This window comes from Primulina eburnea, chromosome 5 (genome assembly GCF_022965805.1).
Source record: "Primulina eburnea isolate SZY01 chromosome 5, ASM2296580v1, whole genome shotgun sequence".
NCBI classification, from domain to species: domain Eukaryota; kingdom Viridiplantae; phylum Streptophyta; class Magnoliopsida; order Lamiales; family Gesneriaceae; genus Primulina; species Primulina eburnea.
In genome coordinates, this window is record NC_133105.1 from 4,903,049 (window position 1) to 4,928,866 (window position 25,818).

The 25,818-nt window shown below is 35.3% G+C and overlaps 4 protein-coding genes across 8 annotated transcripts; 2 read left to right on the forward strand and 2 right to left on the reverse strand.

Annotated features, from left to right (window-relative positions):
* Nucleotides 1-247: 247 nt before the first annotated feature.
* On the forward strand, nucleotides 248-4,264 carry LOC140832579 (ACT domain-containing protein ACR3). Of its 2 annotated transcripts, none has more exons than XM_073196674.1 (9): nucleotides 248-495; nucleotides 1,249-1,347; nucleotides 1,485-1,557; nucleotides 1,748-1,793; nucleotides 1,874-1,988; nucleotides 2,205-2,272; nucleotides 2,499-3,116; nucleotides 3,591-3,695; nucleotides 3,793-4,264. In XM_073196674.1, exons 3-9 carry the CDS (start codon nucleotides 1,493-1,495, stop codon nucleotides 4,111-4,113), a joined length of 1,338 nt encoding a protein of 445 aa, XP_073052775.1. In that variant the 5' UTR covers nucleotides 248-495; nucleotides 1,249-1,347; nucleotides 1,485-1,492; the 3' UTR covers nucleotides 4,114-4,264. The 2 variants fall into 2 exon arrangements, with proteins under 2 accessions (XP_073052775.1, XP_073052776.1); XM_073196675.1 differs by having other exon boundaries at nucleotides 277-495; nucleotides 1,284-1,347.
* Nucleotides 4,265-7,967: 3,703 nt separating this feature from the next.
* On the forward strand, nucleotides 7,968-10,436 carry LOC140832582 (F-box protein SKP2A-like). Of its 3 annotated transcripts, none has more exons than XM_073196681.1 (5): nucleotides 7,968-7,985; nucleotides 8,277-8,637; nucleotides 9,053-9,401; nucleotides 9,488-9,629; nucleotides 9,820-10,436. In XM_073196681.1, the coding sequence occupies exons 2-5, from the start codon at nucleotides 8,363-8,365 to the stop codon at nucleotides 10,191-10,193; spliced, it is 1,140 nt and encodes a 379-aa protein (XP_073052782.1). In that variant the 5' UTR covers nucleotides 7,968-7,985; nucleotides 8,277-8,362; the 3' UTR covers nucleotides 10,194-10,436. The 3 variants fall into 3 exon arrangements, with proteins under 3 accessions (XP_073052782.1, XP_073052781.1, XP_073052780.1); XM_073196680.1 differs by lacking the exon at nucleotides 7,968-7,985 and adding an exon at nucleotides 8,004-8,189; XM_073196679.1 differs by lacking the exon at nucleotides 7,968-7,985 and having other exon boundaries at nucleotides 8,004-8,637.
* A 240-nt stretch (nucleotides 10,437-10,676) lies between these two features.
* Nucleotides 10,677-16,627, reverse strand: LOC140832581 (putative DEAD-box ATP-dependent RNA helicase 29). The gene is made up of 11 exons (XM_073196678.1): nucleotides 16,197-16,627; nucleotides 14,523-15,684; nucleotides 14,367-14,424; nucleotides 14,164-14,268; nucleotides 13,485-13,530; nucleotides 13,181-13,254; nucleotides 12,983-13,035; nucleotides 12,731-12,812; nucleotides 12,505-12,561; nucleotides 11,701-11,836; nucleotides 10,677-11,224 (listed from the first exon to the last, which is right to left on the reverse strand). Exons 1-11 carry the CDS (start codon nucleotides 16,561-16,563, stop codon nucleotides 11,010-11,012), a joined length of 2,355 nt encoding a protein of 784 aa, XP_073052779.1. The 5' UTR covers nucleotides 16,564-16,627; the 3' UTR covers nucleotides 10,677-11,009.
* Nucleotides 16,628-17,299: 672 nt separating this feature from the next.
* LOC140831659 (uncharacterized) lies at nucleotides 17,300-19,337 on the reverse strand. Of its 2 annotated transcripts, XM_073195402.1 has the most exons (3): nucleotides 19,198-19,337; nucleotides 18,719-18,906; nucleotides 17,300-18,283 (listed from the first exon to the last, which is right to left on the reverse strand). In XM_073195402.1, exons 2-3 carry the CDS (start codon nucleotides 18,891-18,893, stop codon nucleotides 17,502-17,504), a joined length of 957 nt encoding a protein of 318 aa, XP_073051503.1. In that variant the 5' UTR covers nucleotides 18,894-18,906; nucleotides 19,198-19,337; the 3' UTR covers nucleotides 17,300-17,501. The 2 variants fall into 2 exon arrangements, with proteins under 2 accessions (XP_073051503.1, XP_073051504.1); XM_073195403.1 differs by lacking the exon at nucleotides 19,198-19,337 and having other exon boundaries at nucleotides 18,719-19,004.
* Between the last annotated feature and the right edge of the window lie 6,481 nt (nucleotides 19,338-25,818).

The window sequence follows — 25,818 nt, forward strand, 5'->3', positions numbered from 1 at the left end:
ACAGTTTATTCGACTAACGTGATTACATGTTATAATGTTCGTCAGAAGACTTACACGATGCAAACAAAAAAAATACCGGTTGAGTTCCCGGTTCATTAAAAATAAATAAATGATTGAATTAAACATCAAATATGACTGTTGGATCGTTTTGATCTATTTTTAATATATATTGACGGATATTATTACGAATATATAATATCAATAAATTATTTAAATAATATGTATGAATACGTGAAATCCAAATTCATTGATGAGCGTAGCGGTGAAGCCCAAGAAGGAGAGTGGATTGGACACGTCAAATGTCACAGGAATCCATGGTTTGATTGCCACATCATTATGTTAGTTACCACCGTACTCTGTGTCCGAAACAATATTAAATCTCTGCTAAAATTCATTATTCTGCTTAATTAATTTATCACGCACTCAAGAGTGTTTATTTCTGAAGCTAGCCCATTGCCACCTGCGCGAGATTCATCCTTCAGTTTCAGAACTCAGGTGATTTCATGCTCTTGATATCTGATGTGGGTTTGAAGAATATATATACGCATGGTTTTTTGTATGCTTCAGATGTAAATCAAGGATTCTCCTTGAGGGATAGTTGAACGAATCTTAACTATTTTATATGTTTAATTCATGACTTCAAATTGTTTTCTGGGGTTGCCTTATCGTTTAAAATTTGTTTATCTTGGTATATTTGAGCTCTATTTCCTGCTCCACTGAAGAAGATTTTCATCATCACTTTTGTGTCGGTTGGCTTTGTTGGTTTTATTGATTTTCTTTGCGAAGCAATATTAGTTTGATATTGGTGGAAAATCAGGCAGCTCTGTAATGTTCGTTATATGTATTTAGCTGCCTTTGTTTTTCTGTCAGACGACGTGGGAATTTATATTGGCTTTGGTTTGGTGCCAAACTGAAGTCTAAAAGGAATTCAATTCAGGGGGAGAAGCTTTATTTGGTTGTCTTTATTTTGAAAATATAGATTTTTTATGAGATAATTCAAATTTTAAGAGGTGTCTATCTATTATCTCTGGCCAGAGTCTATTAATACATGGCATGATATCATAATTTCATGTTCCATGTCAATGTGTTTATGTTGTCTTCTCATTGTGTTCGTGCATGAAAATCGAAATTTGTTTTGTTTTCGTAGCTAGTTGTGTATAAATATTGGTTCAAATTGGTCTTACTGGTTATTATTTTAGGTAATTTGTTACTGTTTAGACCACAACTTATTGCATCTTCTTACTGCAGTCGGATCGTTTGTAATATGTAAATCTTTTGTCCAGAGAATCCAAGGAATGATCACTTTTTAATTAACCACTGAAACTCATTACCGTGGGTCCAATTAAGGTAGCCGTCTCTGATAAAAAAATTCAGCATTTCTTCATTGTTTTGATTTAGTTTTCAAGGATTACCTTACCCATAGAAGTGTCGGTGTGATGATACCATTTGGCTTCTTGGTTAACCATCTTTGGTGTTTGATGCAGACAAGATAATGGGTTCGTGGGCATACTTTGATCCTGAATACGAGACATTAAATATCAGAATAAATCCTCCCCAGTTCAGTTTCAAAACCTTTTCTTCTTTCACTTTGACACATCTTGTACATGTTTCTGTTCTTTTTCCTAACTCCAAATGAACTCCCTACTATGTGCTACTATTTTCTTATTTTCTACAAGTGAAGTATTGATCGTTGAATCATGATCATCTGGTTTTGTGGTTTTAAATCATCTCAGTTTACATGTTTCAGGGTTTCCGTGGACAACTCTAGTTGCAAGGACTGTACTCTGGTCAAGGTAACTTCTTACTCGTGTTCTAAAGGGTTGAAATTGTGAATTTGCTAGTTCGATAATATTAATGTTTATGTGTTCCTCAGGTTGACAGCATGAACAAACCAGGGATTCTGCTTGAAGTGGTGCAAATTCTTACTGATCTTGATCTTATTATTACTAAGGCCTACATCTCCTCCGACGGCGGCTGGTTTATGGATGGTACGATACATTTCATTGTGAATATTTATTGACTCAAGTGATCAAAATGAAATGTCAATAATGTTATGAAACTAAAGGTGCACGATTGTGTTTCTTCAGTCAGCTGTCCATTTTGTTTATCTTTTACTCGTGCATGTATATTAAGAACTCGAGTGTGAGTCAGAAGCTCCTTTCATGACTAAAATACTCGTTTTATTTTCTGTCCTCCTTCAACAGTGTTTCATGTCACCGATGAACAAGGGCGCAAGATTAGGGACACTCAGACTATTGAGTACATAGAGAAGGTTTGATTTTATCTAAACTGTTCATTGTTTTCACATTAATCCGTTACCGAGCAGAGGAGCTAACAGGGTCATGCTGAAATCCTGTGAAATAGTTTTATTTGGAGTCTGAATGGGGGAAAGATTTCGATATGTCTCAACTATACGAGGCTCATAGGCACTAACTAGCATATATACAATCGGGAACACTTTCATGTAATCTATAATTTTTGTTGTTCATAAACGATAGGCTTTGGGACCCAAGGGCTACACCTCAGGCATATTGAAGGCTTCTCCTGAAAAGAGAGTGGGAGTGAAGTCAATGGGAGATTACACCGCCATCGAGCTTATAGGCCGGGACCGCCCCGGTCTCTTATCAGAGATTTCTGCGGTGCTTGCCAATCTCCACCTCAATGTTGCTGCTGCCGAAGTTTGGACTCATAACAGTCGCATAGCTTGTGTTCTATATGTAAATGATGACACGACATGCCGTGCAGTGAATGACGCATCTCGATTATCATCTATGGAGGAGCAGCTCAAAAATATTCTTCGAGGCTGTGGGAACGAAGAAAATGTTGCTCACACGAGTTTCTCGATTGGTTCCACACATATTGACAGACGACTCCACCAACTATTATTTGCTGACAGGGACTACGAGTGTACTTTCTTGGAAACTAAAGAGGATTCGCCTCCGTCATTCAAACCAAAGGTTGTGATCGAGAGGTGTGAAGAAAAAGATTACTTGGTGGTGTCTGTCAGGTGCAGAGATCGACCGAAGCTTATGTTTGATATTGTGTGCACTCTTACGGATATGCAGTACGTTGTTTTCCATGCCACTATTTCATCAGATGGCCCACACGCTTCACAGGTATTTGCTTGGTTTCTTTTCTTGAATTGACGTACATAATGATCCATTGATCATTTTGGGAAGATGAGAAGCTAGAGACCTAAGCTTTAGGATAGAACTCTCTACGTATTTCACAACAGTGAGTGGGAAGCCGGGGGGTACCTAAGGTTTGGGGTTTGAAACTGCGTTTAAAAAGACTTGGAAAGTATTTTCAGTTAAGGAGGGTCCGAACGCGAAAAAATAGTTACCTGAACTCGAGATCGAGATCGACTTGAATGCATATGACACTGTAAAGCTACGTAGCAATGAGAAAAATGCCCTTCAATCTCAATAAAATTAGCTGTGAAAATAAATATGGATAACATCGTGATTAAATAAAGTTACACGCAGAAAAATAAATAAAAAATATCATTAGTACTAGAACTCGAGCAGGTAGGCGAGTACTCGAGTTCAAGCTGAGTTTTGACCATTCTATTGAGGATACTAAACTTGTAGGAATATTTCATTCGTCACATGGATGGTCGCACGTTAGATACCGAAGAAGAGAAAGAAAAGGTCATCAAATGTCTCGAGGCCGCAATCCGACGACGAACAAGCGAGGTAACCTCAACAATCACCCTCCTGAATAAGTCAACCTAAACTTTTTACATATCTTGAAACATGATTGATTACATGTTTTGGAACGTCGTTATATCAGGGCCTAAGTTTGGAAATATGCGCAAAAGACCGAGTAGGACTTCTGTCTGAAGTGACTCGAGTGCTCCGAGAAAACGGGCTTTCCGTCACAAGAGCAGGTGTCTCGACTGTCGGAGAGGAGGCCATGAACGTTTTCTACGTGAACGATGCGTCTGGGAATCCGGTCGACGCCAAGATCATCGAAGCATTACGAAAAGAAATCGGGCGCACAATGAGAGTTAATGTGAAAAAGGCTCCACTAGATATTAAAGCAGCTGAAGCAGATGGATGGGCTAACACTAGCTTCTTCTTCGGAAGTTTGTTGAAAAAATTCCGCAGCTAGTTATAAATATTTATGTACATAAATTTGACTTTCTTGATTTGTACCATAATGAGACAACTTCTGGGCTAGTTTCTATGTGTTAACTGTACACATACTAGGAAAATATTGTAATAAAAGCTCGGAATCCGACTATATAAAGTTCACTGCTTTTTCTTTTCTTTTTTTTTTTTTTTTTGCAATTTTATTCTTTTTGTTGATGTGCAATGCACATGTGTAATATCACATCAACAATTGCACATGTGTAATATCACATCAACATTTTCGATAAAAAATTGCTAAAATTGACGTAAATAAGAAACATGATCAAGTTTGATGTTAGATAACATAAAATATCAAAATATTAAACAAAAACAAACATAAAAAAACAATTTTCAACTAAAATTACTGAGCTTTTAAAAAAACATGAGATTTTATATAAACTCTCTTAATCTCAAATATAAAGATCACGTTTTTTTCATTCATCCCAAATATATAAATCAATTTCCATATTTAATATTATTTTATCTATTGTAGGACCGAGTGTTTACCGCTTTACCAAAAGCTATATAACTAGTGGTAATGGTGCAACTCAAATCTTTTAAACCGCACAGCAGTTCAAGCATCACGGTTCGATCGCTCTACCGAACATGGACAATTATTACACCTAACATCTATTATTTCACCAATTTGCTCTCATCCTTTAATACATTAACTACTCTCAACAAATTTTTATCTGATTAAAACAATCATTAATTAAATAAAGGTAAATTGAGAAATTCTTTGTAAAATTTACTTTTTCAATAATAATTTTAATTCGTATAAAAACACACACAAACTTAAATATATGATCAGATAGATTGAATATTTATCGATTGTACACACGATACCTAAAACAACGATGATATTATATAATTAACTTGAAAATTCCATATTATAAATAAACCAAAAAAGAGTAAAATCCAAGATGGCTCAAAGAAAATGATTGTGAAAGTTGGTTCACAAATATTCGAGTATTTTGCACAAGTTTTTCATGTGACTCGAGCAAAATATCTTGAAAAAAAATTTAAAAATGTTTGTAGACCAGCTTGCACAAAAGAAGAGCCTCTGGATGTAAATATTACAAAAAGTTTAGAATCAAAATATTTTCAAAAATCATACATATAATATATTTTATACATACTTAACTAGTTTTTTTTTTTTTTTTGAAATCACTTAACTAGTTTTTAATAATCTGGGAATCTCTTTGTTTTTTTAGTGTGTGAAAAAATTATTTATTTTATATATATTATTTTCATTAAAGTATATATGATAATCGATCATTATTGATCTCGAAAATGCATTTGGACGAGAACAAAGCCAAGATGCAAAGTATAGTATACATCTCCAATCTGCTGTTCCAATTAAATTATTAATTTTTTCATTTTTCAGATTTTCGAAAATATATGAATTTATATATATATATATATATATATTAGAGTGATATTTTGCATCTGAAATTCAACTAAGATGCATGGAGTAAAAAGAATGAGATTGAATTGAGATCGAAGAAAGGATTTTACCAAAAGGATTGTGTTAATGGAAATCAAGGAAACTTTTGAAGCAAATTAAAGTTAATTTAAAGCAAAACACGTCATATTATTCAGTTTTATAGCATATAATTTTGAGTGGATCTCATGAGAGACCGTCGAACGGATTTTAATCTGTGAGACGGATAAGTCATACTGATATTCACAATAAAAAATAATACTCTTAGCATAAAAAGTAATATTTTTTCTTAAATGACCCAAATAAGAAATCTTTCTCATAAATACAATCTGTGAAACCATCTAACAAAAGTTTTTGTCTTGAATTTTATAAGTTTATCGACTCCAAAAAATAAATAAAGGTGGAGTGACTGATAATTAATAGTGACTGATAAATAAATATGTGAAGGGGTCAAAAAAGCAATAATTAATTCCCCAACTTTAAACCGCGGTTTCGTATCTAAGAGTTCGATTGTGGTTCATTCTTTTTAATTGCGATATATATCGAATATTTTATCACCACTCTTTTTTTTCTTTTTTTAAGAGGATATTTTTTAAAAAAATTATCCGAGTATTTGTCGCTAAAAAAATTAATTAAATGTCAACTTCGGGCGTAGAGAAAAGTCAACAATTGTATGCGATCTAAATACCTTTCAACCCCATCAAATAGCAATATTTAGGCAAAAATATGTATGAGACAGTCTCACGGATCATATTTTATGAGATAGATATTTTATTTGGGTCATCCATGAAAACATATTACTTTTTATACTAAGAGTATTACTTTTTATTATGAATATCGGTAGGGTTGACCACTCAAAAAACATTGAAAAGTTTCACACGTTAACATTGCTGATATTTTTGTGGAAATCATTAAAAGCAGAGAGGTTTACACTTAATTCACACCTGCAATGTTATATGTATGTGCTCCATTAACGAATTAGAAGTGCTCACGGTTCGTTTAATAGCACGAACCGAAACCAAAATTTCAATTTGAAACAAAAATCAAACCATTAATTCAGTTTTGTTTTGGTTTTTAGTTTTCTGGATTTCAATTCGGTTTTTTTTAGATGTTAGTTAACAGAACAAGAGCCAAAAAAAATGATTTTTTTATTTTTTAAAATCTTTTTTTTTGTTTTTAAATCATTTTTTAATTTTTATTAATAAATAAATAAAAAAAATATAATTTCAGATAAACCGATAAAATCTGACATATTTCAGTTTTGAATTCGATTCGGTTTTTTATTCGGATTTGTGTAGAAATTTGGTTTGCTCCTAATGAACACCACTATTCGATGTGTATCAGGTAAATTTTGAGACTAACACGATAATTTGTAAATCAAACTAGCAAGGTAAATCGCAAAATAGAAAGTGTGGAAAGAAGAACTATTTGTATTATTAATTTTGAATATTTGGATGTATTATTACAGATGTCATTATCATACTGTTAGAATAAAATTGTCACATATGATTAACTATATAATTAATTAAATCCCGTTTATGTGTCTTCCATTCCATAAAACATTAACCGGTCCGCTTGATCAATCTTTAAAATATGATTTTGAATAACTATTTTTTTTTATTTTAAGTCTAATAAATAATATTATATATCATACAATAATAAATATATGATATACATTAAGTTTGTAAAAAGTTTCAAATTGCTAATGTAGATTAAATTGAAATTTGATACAAATTTTATAGACCTCCTTCTCCAATATATAAACTTATTTATTCACCTTTTAAAATATAGTTGGAAAATCCAATTATATAAACTAATTTTCAATTTATTTAATGATTGGAAATAGGTAATATATTAAATGAAGATATATTAGTAAAATAATATAGAGTAAGTTTTTTGTGAGATGGACTAACGAATCTTTATCTGTGAGACATGTCAACCCTACCGATATTAACAGTAAAAATTAATAATCTTAGCATAAAAAATAATACTTTTTCATTTCATAGATGACCCAAATAAGAGATTCGTCTCACAAAATACGACATGTGAGATCGTCTCACACAAATTTTTGTCAATAATATAATCAATATATTAATAGTACTAATAAATGATTAAATATAGATATTTGATGTATAATTTGGACAAATGAATAGATTTTATATTTGGGATATAGGAAAGATTAGAAAGAGACAAAAAAAAGTATAAATTATGAAAAGACTACATTAATCGTGTCAAAAAAATGTATTAATTAATTAATCACTGTTTAGACACATCTTCCATGTGAATTTGACACGTGGCTTTTAATCGGTCGCCTCGTTGCCCAATGCGTTCGTGTGTGTATAAGAATAGGAGAACTTCGCCACAAAGCCACAGATTACAGAGCTCTTGACTCGTTCGTGGACTCATAGGTACACAGCTCTGTTTATCTTGTACATTCGAATTTCTTTAATAAAATTTTCTGAAATATACGTGATAGAGAAAAAAGATAGTTCGTTTAGTTTTTATTTTTTTAAAATTTCTGACTCCATTTTGTTGTCGAAACTTGACCCCTGTTGAAACTTATTATCTCCTAGCCTTTGGTTATTGCTAATAGCCTAATACTCTAGTTGGAGGTATTGGGTTGAAGAAAAAGGGCGACTGTTTTGTGTTTCTTGATCATTCCAAGTTCATGTTTTTTTTTTTTTGTGTTTGTTTGACAGGAAGGGGCATACAGGCGGCATCTTTCTTGGCTTTTGGTTTTTTTAATATGATTTTTGTGTAAAGTTGACACAGGGGAGATTGAGAAATGAGAGAAAAAAGGGAGGGTCTGGGCTTGGATTTTGAGAAGCTGATGGTTTTTGGTGATGTGGGGTGTGTGAATGAAAATGAAATTGTGGTTTGTCAAGTTGGAGGAGGTCTTTGTGGAGGATCGAAGATGAGTGAGTGGAAAGATATTCCAGTGGAGCTTTTGTTGAGGATTCTTTCTTTGGTGGATGATCCCACGGTGATTGTGGCATCTGGTGTTTGTCATGGATGGAGGGATGCCATTTCTTGGGGCCTCACTCATCTCTCACTCTCTTGGTATGCTTTTTTTTTTTATTTTTGTGTTGTGCTGATTCTGTTTTATGTTTATCACCAATTTTTTGTAGCATTGAATATTGGATTTCATTGGGTTTTTGCTGGTTTGTTATTGTGATTGGTGAGGGTTATAAAGCATGGAAAGAACCCGCTGCCTATTGTCCACCCAAGCTTATGTATGCCTCCGGGGGATCGACATGGGTTTAGCAAATTATTATTTTTAGTATAATTTTCAGTTTGGAAGTGTTGTTTGAAGTTGTGGGGACATATTGTTGTTTACATGTGCGTTATTGTGATATTGAAAGGGAGAGCAACCTTTTAGTTTTTCATAGCCACTTTGTTAAGGGAGTAATAATATGCAAATTGCGGTAGTTTTCATTCAAATAAGCGACCTTTTACTTGATTTGTTCTGCCTCAGGTGCAAGAAGAACATGAATGATCTGGTGCTATCACTGGTTCCAAAATTCACAAAACTTCAGGTCCTTATTCTGCGACAAGACTCGCCTCAACTTCAGGACGTTGCTGTTGAAACAATCACAAATCATTGTAGTGACCTCCAAGAGTTGGATCTGAGCAAGAGTTTCAGGCTTACTGATCGATCCTTGTACGCCTTAGCACGTGGCTGCCCTAATCTCATGAAGCTGAACATAAGTGGCTGTTCGGCTTTCAGTGATACTGCTGTGGCGTATTTGTCTGGGTTTTGCCGAAAATTGAAAATCTTGAATCTTTGTGGATGTGTCAAGGCTGCCTCAGATAGGGCATTGAAGGTATGAATCTTGTGGCCTGGTCTCTGTTTTAAGATCATTACATTTAAGGCGGTTCTTGAGATTTATGACTTCGCTGATTTTCGCAGGCCATAGGTTACAATTGTCATCAATTGCAGTCGATAAACATTGGATGGTGTGACCGAGTTGGTGATGAAGGGGTTAAGAGTTTAGCCTATGGTTGTCCTGATCTCCGAGCTCTCGACTTGTGTGGATGTGTTCTTATAACAGGTTTATCCCTTTTTACAATACGTTCTTTATAGTTGCAAAATAATTGGGTGTAAATAATTACATCGTTTGTTTTTTTGAAAATAAAATAATACTTACATCATTTTAGTTTCGAACCCCATGGAAAGAATCCTAATTTGATACTGAGCAATTATTTCTGTACTTGCTATATTCAATGGTGCAAATCGAGCAGATGAGAGTGTTGTCGCCTTGGCAAACAACTGCCTTCATCTGCGATCCCTCGGTTTATACTACTGCAAGAATATCACCGACAGAGCCATGTATTCTCTGGCACATAGCCGAGTGAAAAACAAGCATGATATATGGGCATCTATGAAGAAGAACAGATACGAGGAGGAAGGTCTTACGAACCTGAACATCAGCCAATGCACTGCCCTTACTCCTCACGCAGTGCAGGTACTATGTGACTCATTTCCAGCTCTTCATACATGTTCCGGTCGCCATTCCCTTATAATCAGTGGATGCCTGAGCTTGACGTCAGTGCATTGTGCATGTGCTGTCCAAGCTCACCGTGCCACACATGCAATGGCTCATCTAGCTCACTGAAGGCTTCTGAAGGAAAATCTTAATCCCTATGGGTGAAAGAAGCCAACCTTGTGTATATAAGTAGTTGTGAGTACATCGTTTTAGAACATTTGGTTGTATATTTTCCTTTTTGTTGTATATTTACCTTTTTGCAGATGGAGCAATGGGTGAAATGGGGGCTATTATGTTATCTTAGGGACCCTTTTTGTTAATCTGCTACTTTCATGAATTCTTCGAAATGAAATGTGGCAGTAATCAGGATTTTCCGCGTGCTTGAAAAGGGTGGTCAAATACAAGTTGGATAATGTAAATATGATGTGCCACACACCCATGATTTAAATATACAATTAACTATTTAATGTCGTCCTCTCTGTGCTACAAAACAGGGGAAGGGATAGCATTATTTCGAGCAAATTACTTGGGTTATCTTTGTCGACGTCTACATCAATTTCACCCCTCGAATGTTCGTTTATCATAATCATAACTCAGAAAAACGGCTGCAAGAACAATGCCAAATCTAAAAACAACTTTACTAGACAAAACTCAAGAAGAGAAAAGGGCTACAAAACAGCGCAAATGTATAAAAGCCCACTTTATAGAAACATAAGAGCACCAGCCCTGTACCTATGTATGGCAATTTATACATCCCCGAGACTGAAACATGACATATCTAGTCTCGAGGAGGCAAATATAAAGACAATAGCATATTAGCGTCCTTGCATCTTTAGTCAGAGAGCGCATGTTCTAGAAATCTGGGAATATATCTTGCACCAACTTCATTTGAACCAGACTCGATTTTCGAAGCCAACTAAAAGAGACCCGGTGTCTAGGGATAACTTATTTTGCTTTTCCCCGTTTCCCTTTTCCACCAAATTTCTTCTTCCCTTTCTTAGACTTGCCCTTGAGATAAGAAACACGGTCTGCTTTCTTTTGCCTTTCCTTCCTAACTTGTTCAATATCTTTGATTTCTGAACGAATATGAGCATTTGGTACGGAATTGAGATTATTTCTACCTTTGAACCTTCGATAGTCCCCTCGGAAACCAGGATTACCTTTCATTGGAAATGACAGTAAACTCAAAGAAATAAGGACCAAGTGCCAGAACATTGAAAACTGAAATGGTGAAATAAGGAGATGCTGGGGAGGGGGAGGTAAACGCATGCTCCAATACGGAAGTAGTGGAAGAAAAAAGTTTCAACATTAGGTGAATGTAATTGAAGACAAAGCATCGAAAATGTTTTGAACTTAAAAATAACTTGAAGACCACGTATTTGGACAAAAAAATATGATTGAAGATGACACATATTTGCGCAACCATTTAAATTTAGGCAACAAAAATTCTTTCCATTCTAATGGTTACCATGAATTGTTAATGAATGTCTCACCGGTAGGCTCAACTATAATTAATTAACAAGTCAATATTTCAGTGGGATCATATCCTATTTACATGGGATAATATTGATTGAAAGTTTAATTTCTTGGATATAACACACATGTACACAATGCAACGGCTCACATCGAAATTTACCTGCTGAAGTAGTAGCTCCTTCAACAGTGCCATCATTTGTTCCTTTAAGTGATACTTTCTTATGTGACTGTTCTTTCCACCTCTTGTATATCCCAGTTTTATTTGCTTTCACTTTTGCACCACTTTCTGCTTTTATCTGGCAGGAAAAGATTGCAAAATAAATAGAAACGCAATACCAGTTTAGATAACCAAGACAAAGAGCCTTTGACATAAGAAAAATTAAAAAATTGAAACTTTCATCTCCATGCATGCATGTGGCTACAAATATAATTTGCATCTATTGTAGAAAGATTACTTCATATAAAATGGTTAATTGCAAATGCATCTTAAAGCATTGCATATTTTTGGCAGATAGAAGTGGGGGGACCAATCATCTTAGATTAAAGAGGGTTGTTCTCCATAATCATATTGTTTCTGATGCATACAATTAATGTAAAAAATTTCAAGTCTGTCAAAATTAATGTGGTTAAACTCACTGATCAACATTATCACATGGGATACCTATCATGTATGGGTGATGTTCTCAGGAACTTAAATGGAGATATTCAGCAACTGCCAACAGACTATTACCTTAAAAAATCATTACTTCTAAGGGATTAAGAAAATAAGTAAGAGAGACCTCAGACATTGCAGGCTAAACGCAAAAGCTACCGGTAGGTGCTCTTTGACCATTGTGTTAAATATACGACCAACCAAGCAGTCATCATTTTAACAAATTTAACAAGCTATAACTTTCATCATTACCAGGTAAATTAAATCAAATGTACATCTTTTGATTAAATGACTATTTGCCAAAGAAAATACCTTTCCGCTAGCAGTCACACGCTCTCCATTGTTTAACTTGATGTACTTTTTGCTCCTCTGCAAGAAATTGTAGGACGATTAGAACAAGCAAGTATATCAGTTTAAGGTGTGTGTTTAAGTTGGGCTCATATTTCACTGTCTTTTTACTGTGTTCGTCTCTCACTGTCCATACCACACACACATTGGGTTGAGTGTGTCAGCAGCGTAAAATCAACAGTTTGAGTACCTTGTCCCAGTGATAAGAAGAATTCTGCTTCTTCAACCCTGTATTATCATCAGCATTCAGATCAAGAATGGCAGCTTCCAACCTGCATACTTGAACAAGTCAATGCTCGACGCATTTGAAGTCCAGAGAGAAGCGCTTTAAAGCAGATAATAGGCATGTACTGCTAGTGTGACAACTTCTCATTCACACTGGGATAGGCAGGAGCATAAGACCCGTGGGCAGAAATTTATTTTTAACTGATGTTATCCTCACCTATTTGATTCAAACCCTTGGTTAGCTCTCACAGAAAGACCTGCTTCGAAATGCTGAAATTGACATCACAAAAATGTTATGGTATGTTTTACACAACCCCAGGCCATCAAGGTAAAAAAAAGCTCTTCTCATAGATTAGCAGTCAAACTACTGAAAGTGAACGAAAAAGTAACAAAGAACAAGAAGAAGGTAATCTACCTGATTTGTTGGCACTGAACTAATAAAATTCTCATCGTCTTTGAAGCTGCATGCTTTTCTTTTAGAGCCAAAAACTACCAAGATCAAGTAAACAACATTACAACTGATCAAAATATGTAAATGTACATCTGTCAAAAGGATCGGTCAAAAAGCCTGCAGGATCCTAGAACTGAAGCTCATGGTTCTAGAGTGGACTTCTAATCAAAGATTTATTTAACATCTAAAAAAGGATGATATAAAATTCCAAATGTCACAGAAAGGTACGGGTAAAGGTGATTAAAAAATTAAGAGTTATGACAAGCACCTTGTTTGTGCTTGTAATTTGGAAGAGTCTGTTCAGAATCAATTTCCTACAGGAGAAAAATAGTAGAAAGTAAACAGGAAAAACATCAAGGAAAGAATCACAGACATCAATATAACGTAAATGACAGCACAACACGTCGAATTTTACAACTTGAAAATGGTCCTAGAGGGTAGGAGCAAAGAGGCGTGTAAAAGTAATCAAAATTATGAAGGGATTCAGGCTGTTCAATTCTAGTGGCTTGGGTGTCTCTCGAAAGAAAGCAATTGGGGATCTCATACATGGTGGAAGGAAAAAAACAAAATGGAATCGATCTTTATTAAATGCCTTTGAGAAATGGAACAAGGTGGAGTTTTCAGCACTAGCAAATCATTACACGATCAAAGATTTCAACCAATAAATTACGAACATATTTAAGGCCGGTTTAATTGTTGATCGGAACTCTTACATCCATACCACCAAATTGGTTTTTTAACATGCCACAGCTTCAGTATATACCCCGAATTTCAATAAAAGTATATTATATTATCTAAATTGTTTAAGCCCACGATTCCTGAGTAACGAACAGCCTAAGTAATAATAAATTAGTAATAATAAATTATAGTATTGCTCACATAAAGTTGATCCGATTGCCAGATAACCTATTCAAATCCATCAATGAAATTTTCATCAAAAGAATTACCTTCTCCGCTATATTTTTAGAGTGCTGCTGTTGGACTTTATTTATGACCTCCTCATGAACGGCTCTTTTCATCTTCATCACATCAACCCATTGACCAGACTTTCCCTAAAAATTTCTCCTCGTCAAATTGTATCTAGATACTGTATTAATACAGTAAAAAACCAATAGCTATTGAATTGGCAAAAAATGAACCTAGACATTACCTGATGATTTTTTGACTTGGCAGCCTCACCTTCAGCTTCAATAATAGTTTGCTTAGGCCTAGCAATAAACATAGTGTAAAGGTTATATTAATAATACAAGTAATAAGAAATAATACACTTTTAAAGAACAAGAATAAAAGCTGATTCAGGAGTCACCTAAATGCTTTCAGGCGTTCGGAAAAGGCTAAAGCTGTTAATTCATCACCACCAAGAATATTTTTGAACATTGGATGCAGACCTTCACGAGGCAAGGTTTTGACTCTTCTAATAGACTCTTTAGATGGTTTTGCTTTTGTCTTTGAATACAAGACAAATGCGTTCGAAGAAGGTTTAACCAAAGCAGACAGTTCTGTAGATGAATCAATTATCTCTCGAACTCTGTCTGCAATCAGATCTATAACCCTTTGTGGAAATCGGCCATAGACAGTTTCTCCATTTGAGACCGCTTGATCTATTTTAGCCATGACACCATCCATATCTTGCAGGACCTCTTCCTCAGTAGGAGCGGCCCTAAGTGGTTTTGAAAGAAAGAGATGAAGATCTAACACGTAAGGCATGTCTTCCGAAGTAACAAAAGAAAAAGAAGTACCCGTACGACCAGCCCTTGCAGCTCGCCCAACACGATGGACAAATAGTTTAGGCTTAGGAGGGAAGTCAAAGTTGACTACATTATCAAGTAAAGGGATGTCAATTCCCCGAGCAGCCACATCAGTGACAATCAGCAGCATAGTTTTCCTAGCTCTAAATTTTGATACATTGATGTTACGGGCATCTTGATCCATATCCCCATAGCAAACAGAAGCCACAATACCTTCTTCTCTAAGGAGAGCATAAAGAAATTCAACATGATATTTAGTGGAAACAAAAATCAAAGTCTGCTGATCAGAACCTATATGTTCTCTAATCAAATACAACAGTGCAGCATACTTTTCTTCGTAGCGTAATGTGAAAAAAGTAGTTTTCAGGTCAGGGCTAATTTTTGTCTCCAGATCAAGCCTCACTAGTTGTGGGTCTCGAAGGCCAGCCTTGGCGAACTCAGCGAGGGCACTGGGTAAAGTTGCACTAAAAAGCAAAGTCTGACGGTTCTCACCCAGCTGTGCAAGGATTTTGTGAAGCTGCTCCGCAAATCCCATGCTAAAGAGGCAGTCAGCTTCATCAAAAACCACATACTCCACTGTTCGCAATGACATGTCATCTACCTCTTCCAAGTGGTGCATAAGCCTACCAGGGGTAGCAACAATGCAATCTGGACTTTGTGCCAACTCCTCAAATTGGCTTTGCATACTATCGCCCCCAACCAGTAAACTAGCCCGTAGATCTAAAATTTAACAAAAAAAGTGAAATTTTGTGTGTTGATAGAAGTGAAATCATCTCTAAAGCTGCATTCCAATTTATTGACACATACTGAGAAAAAAAAGAAATCAGATCTTCAGCGGGATTAAAAAAAAAACCAAGTATTAGGCACCAAAGGTAGGAGCTTTTTTTATAATACTCATTCCAGGAGGCATTCATGCCTCAGCAAATTAAACCAAACGAGAAACAAAACAACAAATGAAATTTTGAAAGAACAAAAACGCCAACTTCTCCCACGATTAGAAAAAGACGACGATACAGCAGTTTTAAAGTAAAAGTTTCAGCTATGCCAGTAACATGAGAACAAAATCAATCAAAACTTCTAAAAGAACCAGTACTAGACTAGGAAAATAAATATTGTAGCTATTTACGTGCTTCAAAAACGAAAAAATCAGCTCAAGCAATTGACAAAACGCTCCTTTATTACATTACATCGTTACACAAATGTGAATTGACACCAAAGGATAAAGCATTCACCTGTAAATCGGCCGAGTTCTTTCATAAACTTAAAAGTCTGGAGAGCCAAATCGCGTGTGGGAGAGAGGATGAGTGCCCGAACTCCGGCCTGTGGGACGTGGTGCTGGAGCTTTTGCAGCATAGGGATCAGGAAAGCCGCCGTTTTCCCGGAACCAGTGCGGGCCATGGCCACAACGTCGCATCCGGATAGAATCAAAGGCATGGTTTTGCGCTGGATAGGTGTCGGCACCCTGTATCCCTTCTTCTTGACACCATTGTAGACTTTAGAGCTCAATCCGAGAGACTCAAATCCTCCGGATTTCGATTTCTTCGACTGTTTTTGCTTCTTCTTGAACTCTGATTTTGAGGCCGCGAGAATTTTCGCCATGGGATCACGGTGGTGCTGCGGCGCACGTTTTTTCTTGTCCAGCCACGATGATTCAGAGAAGCATGATGGTTTTAGGGGTTTTACGGAGAACAAACCAAAGCCCAATATGTCTTGGGTCTTTTTGGATTATATAGCGGGCTTTACTTGTGAGTCCACAAACGATGAAGCCTATCGATCTGGACCTGGCCCATTAGTGTGCGTAGATTTTTAAACCAATGTAGTTGCAACAAAAACCTCGTTTCAATTGCTTAAAAAAAATTCATTTCAAACTCAATTTATAAAAGTTGCTTAATAATATATTTTTAACATGTTTTATATAATTTTTGCTTCTGATTAAGAAGTATTGATTGTTAATGTCATAACTTACAACTAGAAAATATTTTTGTCTTTAAGAACTTTTATGTAACTTACATTTTTAATTGAGATTATGTTAAATGTCATTGGCGGTTACAGCGCAACATTTTTCCGCAAAAAAAAATGATTAAAATTGCCAAAAATAAAAGTTGTTACTTGTTAGAACATCAAGATTGCAAATAAGAAAACATGCAGATTGAAATTGCAATTTTCCCTTTTTTTCAAGCCTCGGAATAGTTCAAAGTGGAGAATATATGTATCATATTGTCTCACACTAATTAACAGACTTAAATACAGAAAATGAAATATATAGGCAGCATGCAGTTGATGAAACAGGAGAAATATTGCTTCAGGAAGCTTGTCAAAATACAAAATAGCACATGTTTGCATTGTAAAATGTCTTAATTTCACACAATATTTAAAATTTGTTCCGGAAGTATCAGAAATACATTATACTTCTATAGAATCTATCTATGATTACATAAGAAATCAAAACCTTATACATAAACTACAAATTAGACTAGCTAGCAGCACATATTCATATCTTTATCCATAAACTGAGCTATGTTGTATGTAATATATGATCAGGAAGAGATCCCCACACCAAGAAAATCTATGAAGGGAACATCCTTCTTTTGAATGGGGTTTAGTTCTTCAACTTGCTGCTTGATACTCATTCCCGTTTCGCTGAAACGGCTAACATACTCTCGGGCGTTGATATGCCCTCTATCTTTTTTTCCATATTCAAGATAAGTTAAGGAACTTGGAATGACCGTTCTCTTATTAAGGGTATCAAATGTTCTTAAATCCCTGTGGTCGCCAAATACGACAAAATTCATTCGATGATCCGAGCTGTTGGAGGTAGAACTATTTAGTACACCTTTTCTCGCCCAAAAATCAAGATTTTTATAAGCAGAAAATGAATTATTAGCCAGCGAGGCTGATGAACCAGATGATGCAACGGAGAATATCTTATCTGTGTTTCGGCCATGTAGTTCAAAAATCCCACCATTTTCAAAGCTGATTCTTGAGCCATGTTCACTTTGGAGCCTAGAATTTTTCCTTCGAAAATCATAGTGATAATCAGAGGAGGACTTGGAGTCGCTGGTAGCTGCATCATGTTGAACTTGAAAGCTTCCCTTATTACAAATCTTGGAATTTTCTCTTTGCTTTCTAGCCATGATAACATGCCAATGATTCTTCACAGCATTATCGGTTCTACCTGGGAAAAGTCTTGATATAAGTGCCCATTTGTTGCCATGCAATTTGTGTGCTGCAAGTAGCCTTTCTTCTTCTTCTTCCGAAAAAGGCCGTCTGTTTATTCTTGGATCGAGTTGATTAAACCATCTTAATCTGCAACTCTTCCCTGCATATATTCGATCGATATATCATATAAGCTTTAATTTAAGGTGCAAAATTTATAAGATATAAATAGAATTTGAGTTTGATTACTTTTGACAGATTAATACATGATCTACACACTCTAATTAACTTCAATTGGTAGATTAATCATTAATGTAATGCGGACAAGGGCAGAGTTTTTTAGGGTTATGATATAAATTAATGAGAAATGATTGTAGAAAAATGTCGTGGATCTTTATATAAAGACCTACTTGTAGTACAAAAAGATAGAAGCTTAAAATTTGAGAGTCCAAAGTATTCTACTAGGGAAAATATAACCCCTTCAACCTTTATAACTCGAGATATATAAGGGGGCTAGATATACCCATAGGGGCTCAAGTTCGAAAGAAATAAAAAAAAAAGGGGTTCTCTCTATATATTCACCACTAGAACTTCGTACCTGATCTTCCTCGAAGCTTTTCTGCTATGGAATTCCAGTTTTGAGGTCCGTACTGATGAACCAGTTGTCGTAGTTTATCATCTTCCGCAGGTCTCCAATGCCCCCGAAACGCTGGACAGGCAGTAGTACTCCTTGTATCATCACTTGATCCCCCACAATAATTAGTTTCATCCATGGATCCGAAGGGTCTGTAAGATTATACAATGTTAGAAAGGAAAAAAATTAGCATATATTAGAGGTGTGGTGGATATGTAGTGGCGGCCGAGTTTCGTGTCAACAAATTTAGCAGTCCTCATAAGTCATAATTATTATACTGAATCGTAAGTCAAGCATGGATATATATACTCTAATTTAACTTGATTAATGTATCATTTACCTCAACATTACATAATTTATTAATATATAGTTTTAAACTTTTAGAAAAACATTGAGGACTAAGGATAAATTAAAATTCAAAGTAAAAACTGGGGTTAATTCACCTTGAATTCAGAAAGAGAGACGAGAATAAACTGTGTGTGAAGAAATTTATTTGAAGCTAAAGCATGCATGTGCCCCCTTGCACAGTAGGGAGATCGTTGCTCCAGAATACAGAAGGATCGATATCAGAGATGAGAGGCTTTCCTCTTTATAATTTTATGTAAGTAAATTTTCTAATCAATAAATCTTTTATTTATATGTATTGTGTATGATGGTTGGTGGCCTTTCCATTTATATATAAATATATATAATTGATAAGTTTGATCAGTCATGTCTCTTTATTAATTTTAACACGACAGATTTCGCTTATATATATATATTAATGAATTTTATCATTTAAAAGAAATATATATATATATATATATATATATATATATATATATATATATATATATATATATATATATATATATATAGTTTATGTCGCTAAGCTTCACTTTAGTCAAAGTTTGTTTGCTTAGGGTTTATCATCGTTTGTTGATGTGTTGCTTAGACGGGTTCATTCTAGTAAGGTGTTAAATATATATATATATATAAGTATCGATGTCATTTTGTTTTATTTTTAGATTTTTAAGTGAATTAATGTGCATAATGTATATTTATTCTCGTCAAATGTATCACGTAGAAGATAATCAGTGTAAAATAAATCATATTCAATAGATTTAGTGGTTTTCGGAGAATCATATCAAATTATACGATGAAAATAAAATTTTGATAAATTATATTACTAAAGCCCAAAAGTTTATCAGCTTGTATAATTTAAATTACAATTTTCTCAATGTCTCTCGTATATTTTTCTAATTTATAATAACACCTCATATCTCTACACATTGAATTTATGGTTAAATTTTTACACGTATATTTTGACTACGCGTGTATTAGTATAAGTGGCGTCTAGATAATGATTATAGTGATGTACGTTATGTCTAGATCGATATTGTTGATACGTGGTTCAGAAGGTGGTGATAATTTTATACACGTGTTTAATCTATACAAGATTATTTTTGGGATTTTTCACATGTATTTTAGTTGTACTGGTTTTACTTATATTAGATTATTTTGTCATTATGAATATATCAACATTATAAACTTTCTAATTAATCCATTAACTGTAACTCATTATACTGGAAAAATCATATATTCGTTCGAAAATATGTTGTAGAAAAAATTGAATACATGATCAATGATTAAATTGTTAGAGTAGATGTCCTACAAGTCAACTGTTAACTAGGGATTTTATTGACTCAAGTGTAATAAACAATCTTTATTTTAATATAATTCATTATTTCATGGTTTGTTAAATCTTTATCTGTATACTCATGTTATCAAACATAGATAAAGACCTTGATCATACTTTAATACAAATGAATCGTAATTCGATGTTGAAACTCGTTTGTAAATACTGTATGATCTAAATTCGTTCCTAGTCGATTCAGCCGCCTAAAACATGGATAAAGGTCGCTTGAGCTTGAGACTAGCATCTGTGATGTTGTGTACTGCGTTTCTTGGTAAGGGCATGGAGATGTCCAAACATGCAGATGGGTAGTCATATGATGATTATACCGAACAACCCTCCCTCGGACTTTCCAAGTGGTTCTCATACATCGAGAGGATAAGTCCGTGGTTATGATTGTATACCATTAGTCCTTATGACCCGAGACAACTCTGAGGCTCTATATGCTAGGGCTGTGCTTTGACTCGTTTACCGGCTCCAGGAGAGTCATCAGGTGGCGAGGTTGGGTACAGTCGCGACACATATAGGAGCCAGTGCATTGTAGTCGGGGATTCACCGCTCACCTACGGGTGTGGATATCCTATGTGATCTGATGTAATAATAGTGCATGGAATCTCTGGCCAGAGTATGAGATGTACGTTGGAGAAGGAGTTCTCCAATAGTACACGCGATGCCACTATTATATGTAACACATAGTTATCGAATTAATATGCAACCCTCGATGAACCAATGGTTGCAGATTCGATCGGGATATATGAGATGAAGGGACCGTACTGTACGTTAATCATAATCGACTGGTTCTTGCAGGCACTATCAGTGATACCTAGGGGATCATGGGGCGATGCTACTAGACGCTCCTACCATGATCCGATGGGTGCAATCAGAAATGAGTTCTGACATTCTTGATCAAGGTGTTGATGAATAGAATGGGGCTAACTAGGGTAAGCCCGAATAAGAATAAATGTTATTCTGAATCACAAGGAGTTGTGAACCCACGGCTAGCTGTATCCCTGAACCATTGAGGGTCACACAAGTACTGGATTGTTTGTTCCCGTAGAGAGAATAAATTCAAGAAGTTGAATTTATATTATATAGTAAATTCAAGGAGTTGAATTTATGATAAATAAATTTTGAGAGAATAAATTCAAGTAGTTGAATTTATAAAATGTGATAATTTAATTTATTAAACTCAAATGTTGGGTTTATTAAATATTAAATTTTGGAGGTGATAAAAATTCAAATAGTTGAATTTATAATTTAAATAATAAATTCAAATGTTGAATTTATACTGTATTTAATTTATTAAGCTCAAAAGTTGAGTTGATTAATTAATAAATTAAATATGGTGGGTATTATGTTTAATGGGCTTGTAGGAGTACAAGTCCAACATAATAAATAATTAAAGTTTTAATGGACTTTGATTAAATTAATTAAACTAGTTGGACTAGCTCAATTAATTAAATCAAACCCATTAATGTTAATTATGTAATTAGGGTTTAATTAATTATAAATAATACATATAAAGACAAAACCCTAGCCCACCCACCTCACAACCTCACGTCCAAAGTGAGAAATTCGGCCACCTTGATTTATGGTTAGGGTTTGAGCCGTCTCTCAATTTTTCTCTCCTATGCAAAAGTTCTTCTAAATTTCTAGTGCAATTTAGAAGAGGAACAAATCTTCTAGTCGTGGACCTAATTAGAAGAATCGAAGAAAGTTCGTAGGGAATCATCAAGAGCTAATCCGTTCATACCGGATCAGTTGGAGCCAAGTGATTTAATTCACAAAGGTATAATTTTCAACTCCCTATGAATGTTTTGTTAAAATCATACGAGCGTCCAAACAAATTTTGATTGTCAAAATAAATAAAAATTTAAAAACTTCCGCTGCGTTTGGGCGTGTAGAAAACCGGATCCATCAGTGGTATCAGAGCCAGGTTTTCTGAATCGTATGGTTTTAAATCATATTGAATAATTTGTTTTTAACCACACAAGAAAATTTTCAGAAATATTGATGCACCATAAAAATTAAATTTTTCGGAAAAACAAAAAAAAAAAAAAAAAAAAAAAATTTCGCGATCTGCCCGGAACTGTTCCGGGCAGACCCCGCGCAGGGCTGCGCGCGCAGCGCGCAGCGCCCTGCGCGCAGGAACGCGCAGCGCGCGCGCGCAGCGTGCGCGCGCAGAGCGGCGCAGCGTGCGGAACGTCCGCACGCTGTGCGCCGCCCCGCGCGGCGCACAACGCGGCGCAGCGTGCGGAGCGTCCGCACGCTGCGCGCGGCGTTGCGCGCACCTGTGCGCGCCTGCGCGCACAGGTTGCTGCCACTGCCCGAAACGTTCGGGCAGCGGGCGGGCAGCGGGGGCGACGACCCGGGATCGTCTCGGGAAGCGTGCAAAATTGATGGGCTTGAATTGTTTGGGCCCGGGGTGCAATTTTCTGATTTTTCAAAATTATGGGGAAAATTGATATTTTTGAAATTGATTCAATTTTTTATTTTGGAAAATTAATTTTTGGAAAATTAATAATTTTCTTGTAAAATAAATAATTAGAATATGATTTTAATTATTTATGGTAAAAATGAGTTTTATAAGAAATCAATTATTATTGATTTAATTGGAAATTAAATAAAAGAGTTTATTTAATTTATTAAATTCTTTAATAATTGTGGTGGTTAGTGATAAAATTATTAGATATATGATTTATCAATTAATTAAATTGTTTAATTAAATTGATGTTAATATTTGATATTAAATGCATGAAGGATGATCGAGAGCCTTGACCAATGTGTTAGGTGTATGTTAGGATATTTTACTGTTTTTATTCAATTTTATAATATTTGATATTATTAAAGTGGGCCTGGTTTATGGCCCGTTCCCACCCCCATGAGATGTATCCCTTATGTGCCATGGCTATTCAAATGTAATAATTAGAGATAGTGGGAGATCAAGACTGGAAGATGGTGGGCCCGATGATCAAGATGAAGACATGTAAAATATTGGAAGCTTTTGTAATAAGTTGCATTTGCATCCCTGCATTCACCTAGGTTTGGACCTGGATCCATGTATGGCTCACATGGATCTATTAGTGTTGGCAATCGATCATCCTTATTTATTGTTGAATGTCATATTATGATATATGTGATATATAGTAGTATGCATGTATGTATATTATTATATAATATAGTTGCATGAATCCGGCAAACATACAAACTCGTGGCACGCGATTTTCAAATAAAATGATGAGACAAATTTTTTTAATTAAAATCCCTCATTTTGAATATGATTCAAAATTTATATCAAACCGAATAAGTAAAAATTAAAAGAGTTTAATTTTTCCTTGCCTTCCATCAACCGTGGTTGCATGTTGATCGCTACCCGCGGACAGTGTCTGGCTCATATTATTGGGGAGGCCTGTACGCCGGAAAGCTGTGACTTCCACCGGACATATGATGTGAATTGAGTGGAACTCCCATGACTTCGGCTCATATTATTGGGGGAACTCATGGCGACCGTCCACTACAATTCAATATTGATGGGTTGGTTTGACACGTGAAAATAAACGGCGTCATATTATTGGGTCCTTATTAAACGTGAGGCAAAACACGCGGAGGTTGCATAGGGATGCAATTGGACTCTACCTTTTAGAAATTATAATTGGCTGATATTATTCGGGATTATAATTGGCTAATTGGACTCTACGTGCCTACTAAGGAAATACGATTTCCCTTTTTCATCAGAGGGTGGTGGAAATGTCAAAATAGTGGGAGGGAGATTTATAAAATAAAATCCATATTTTATATCTTAAAATTATTTTAAAATAATCAGCAACCATTATTCTGTTTCCGTATCAGTATATTTTCGATTTCGTCACATAATCAATTTTTTTATTAACAAGCTAATCGAATCTAATTTTCAAGACTGGTTGGGAAAATTGTTCTGAATTCAGAGAAAATAGCATACACACTAATGTCAGTCTTGTTGAACTGACAAAGCATGCAAGATGGTAGGACCATAGTATGCAAGCTAAAGTGTAACATGCTCGCTTCTGTGTCAAATGAACTGTAGGGAAAGTTAGAGGAAATGTTGAATGCTGCTGACATTCGAATGCATGTGCAAGAGTTGCATGGTGCATGAAACTCGTATAGTGATGCACACCACTTTTAAAAGCTCATGACTACACGAATGCAAGACTGGGCTTTGGCCCATGAGCTTTGTGTACATGTGACTGAGCTTATTAAGTATGTGGTGGGCATGGAATATGTGATTCCTAATGAGTTACTAGATAACATCAATTTGTTGTCTTTATCTTCCTCATTTGACGGGGTTATGGTGAACTTTAATTTGAATAAGATAGATGATAGCCTTGAAGAGCTAGTCAATACACTTATAACTTATGAGATCACCATAAAACATGGAATTGTTGTTTTTCTTATGGCCCTCTCGTCAGACGAAAATGGCCCACAAGGTAAGGGAAAGAAATGTTCTGCCCCTCACAAGAAAAACAATCCCAATAAGAAGCAAACTCTGAAAGACACTTAAAAGGCCTACAAAGCCCGATAAGTTAGAACATATTTATTTCACTGCAAGAAGTCCGGACATAAGAAATTATATGCGCCAGAAATGTTCTGGAAATGATAAGTGAATGTCCAAGTAAACATAATTTCAACAACAAACAAAAGAAAGTTAGATGATCCAAATCCCACACAAATATGGCACGCTAGACTATGTCACATTTCTCAAAGAAAGATGCACAAACTAGTGGGAGAAGGCATGTTTGACTTGTCAGACATAAATTCTCTACCTGCTTGTAAGTCCTGTCTAAAAGGAAAATTGACCAAGACTCCATTCGATGGAAATGTGGAACGTGCGCATGGTCTACTGGATTTGATCCAAACAGACATTTGTGGCATGCTAAGTGTTAGCACAAAATATGGGCAATCCTACTTCGTTATCCTTTCTGATGACCATTCGAAGTATGGATATGTTTATGAAACACAAATCTGAAGCATTTGAATGGTTCAAAGAATTCAGATCTGAAGTAGAAAAATCAGCTAGAAAGAAGTATTAAGGCATTTCGATCTGATCGAAGTGAAGAATACTTGAGTGCTGAATTTTTGGGTTATCTAAAAGAGAATGTGATTCTCACAGTGGACTCCACCAGCAACACCACAATTGAACGGTGTTTCTGAATATTGTAAGCAAACCTTGTTTGACATGGTTCGATCAATGATGAGATTCACTGAATTGCCTATATCGTTTTGGGGCTTTGCGCTTGAAACTGCGGCAATGTTGTTGAATAATGCCTATACTAGAGCAGTGGATAAAACACCATATGAGATATGGATGGGAAAAACTCCCAAATATTCTTATGAGATAATATGGAGATGTCTT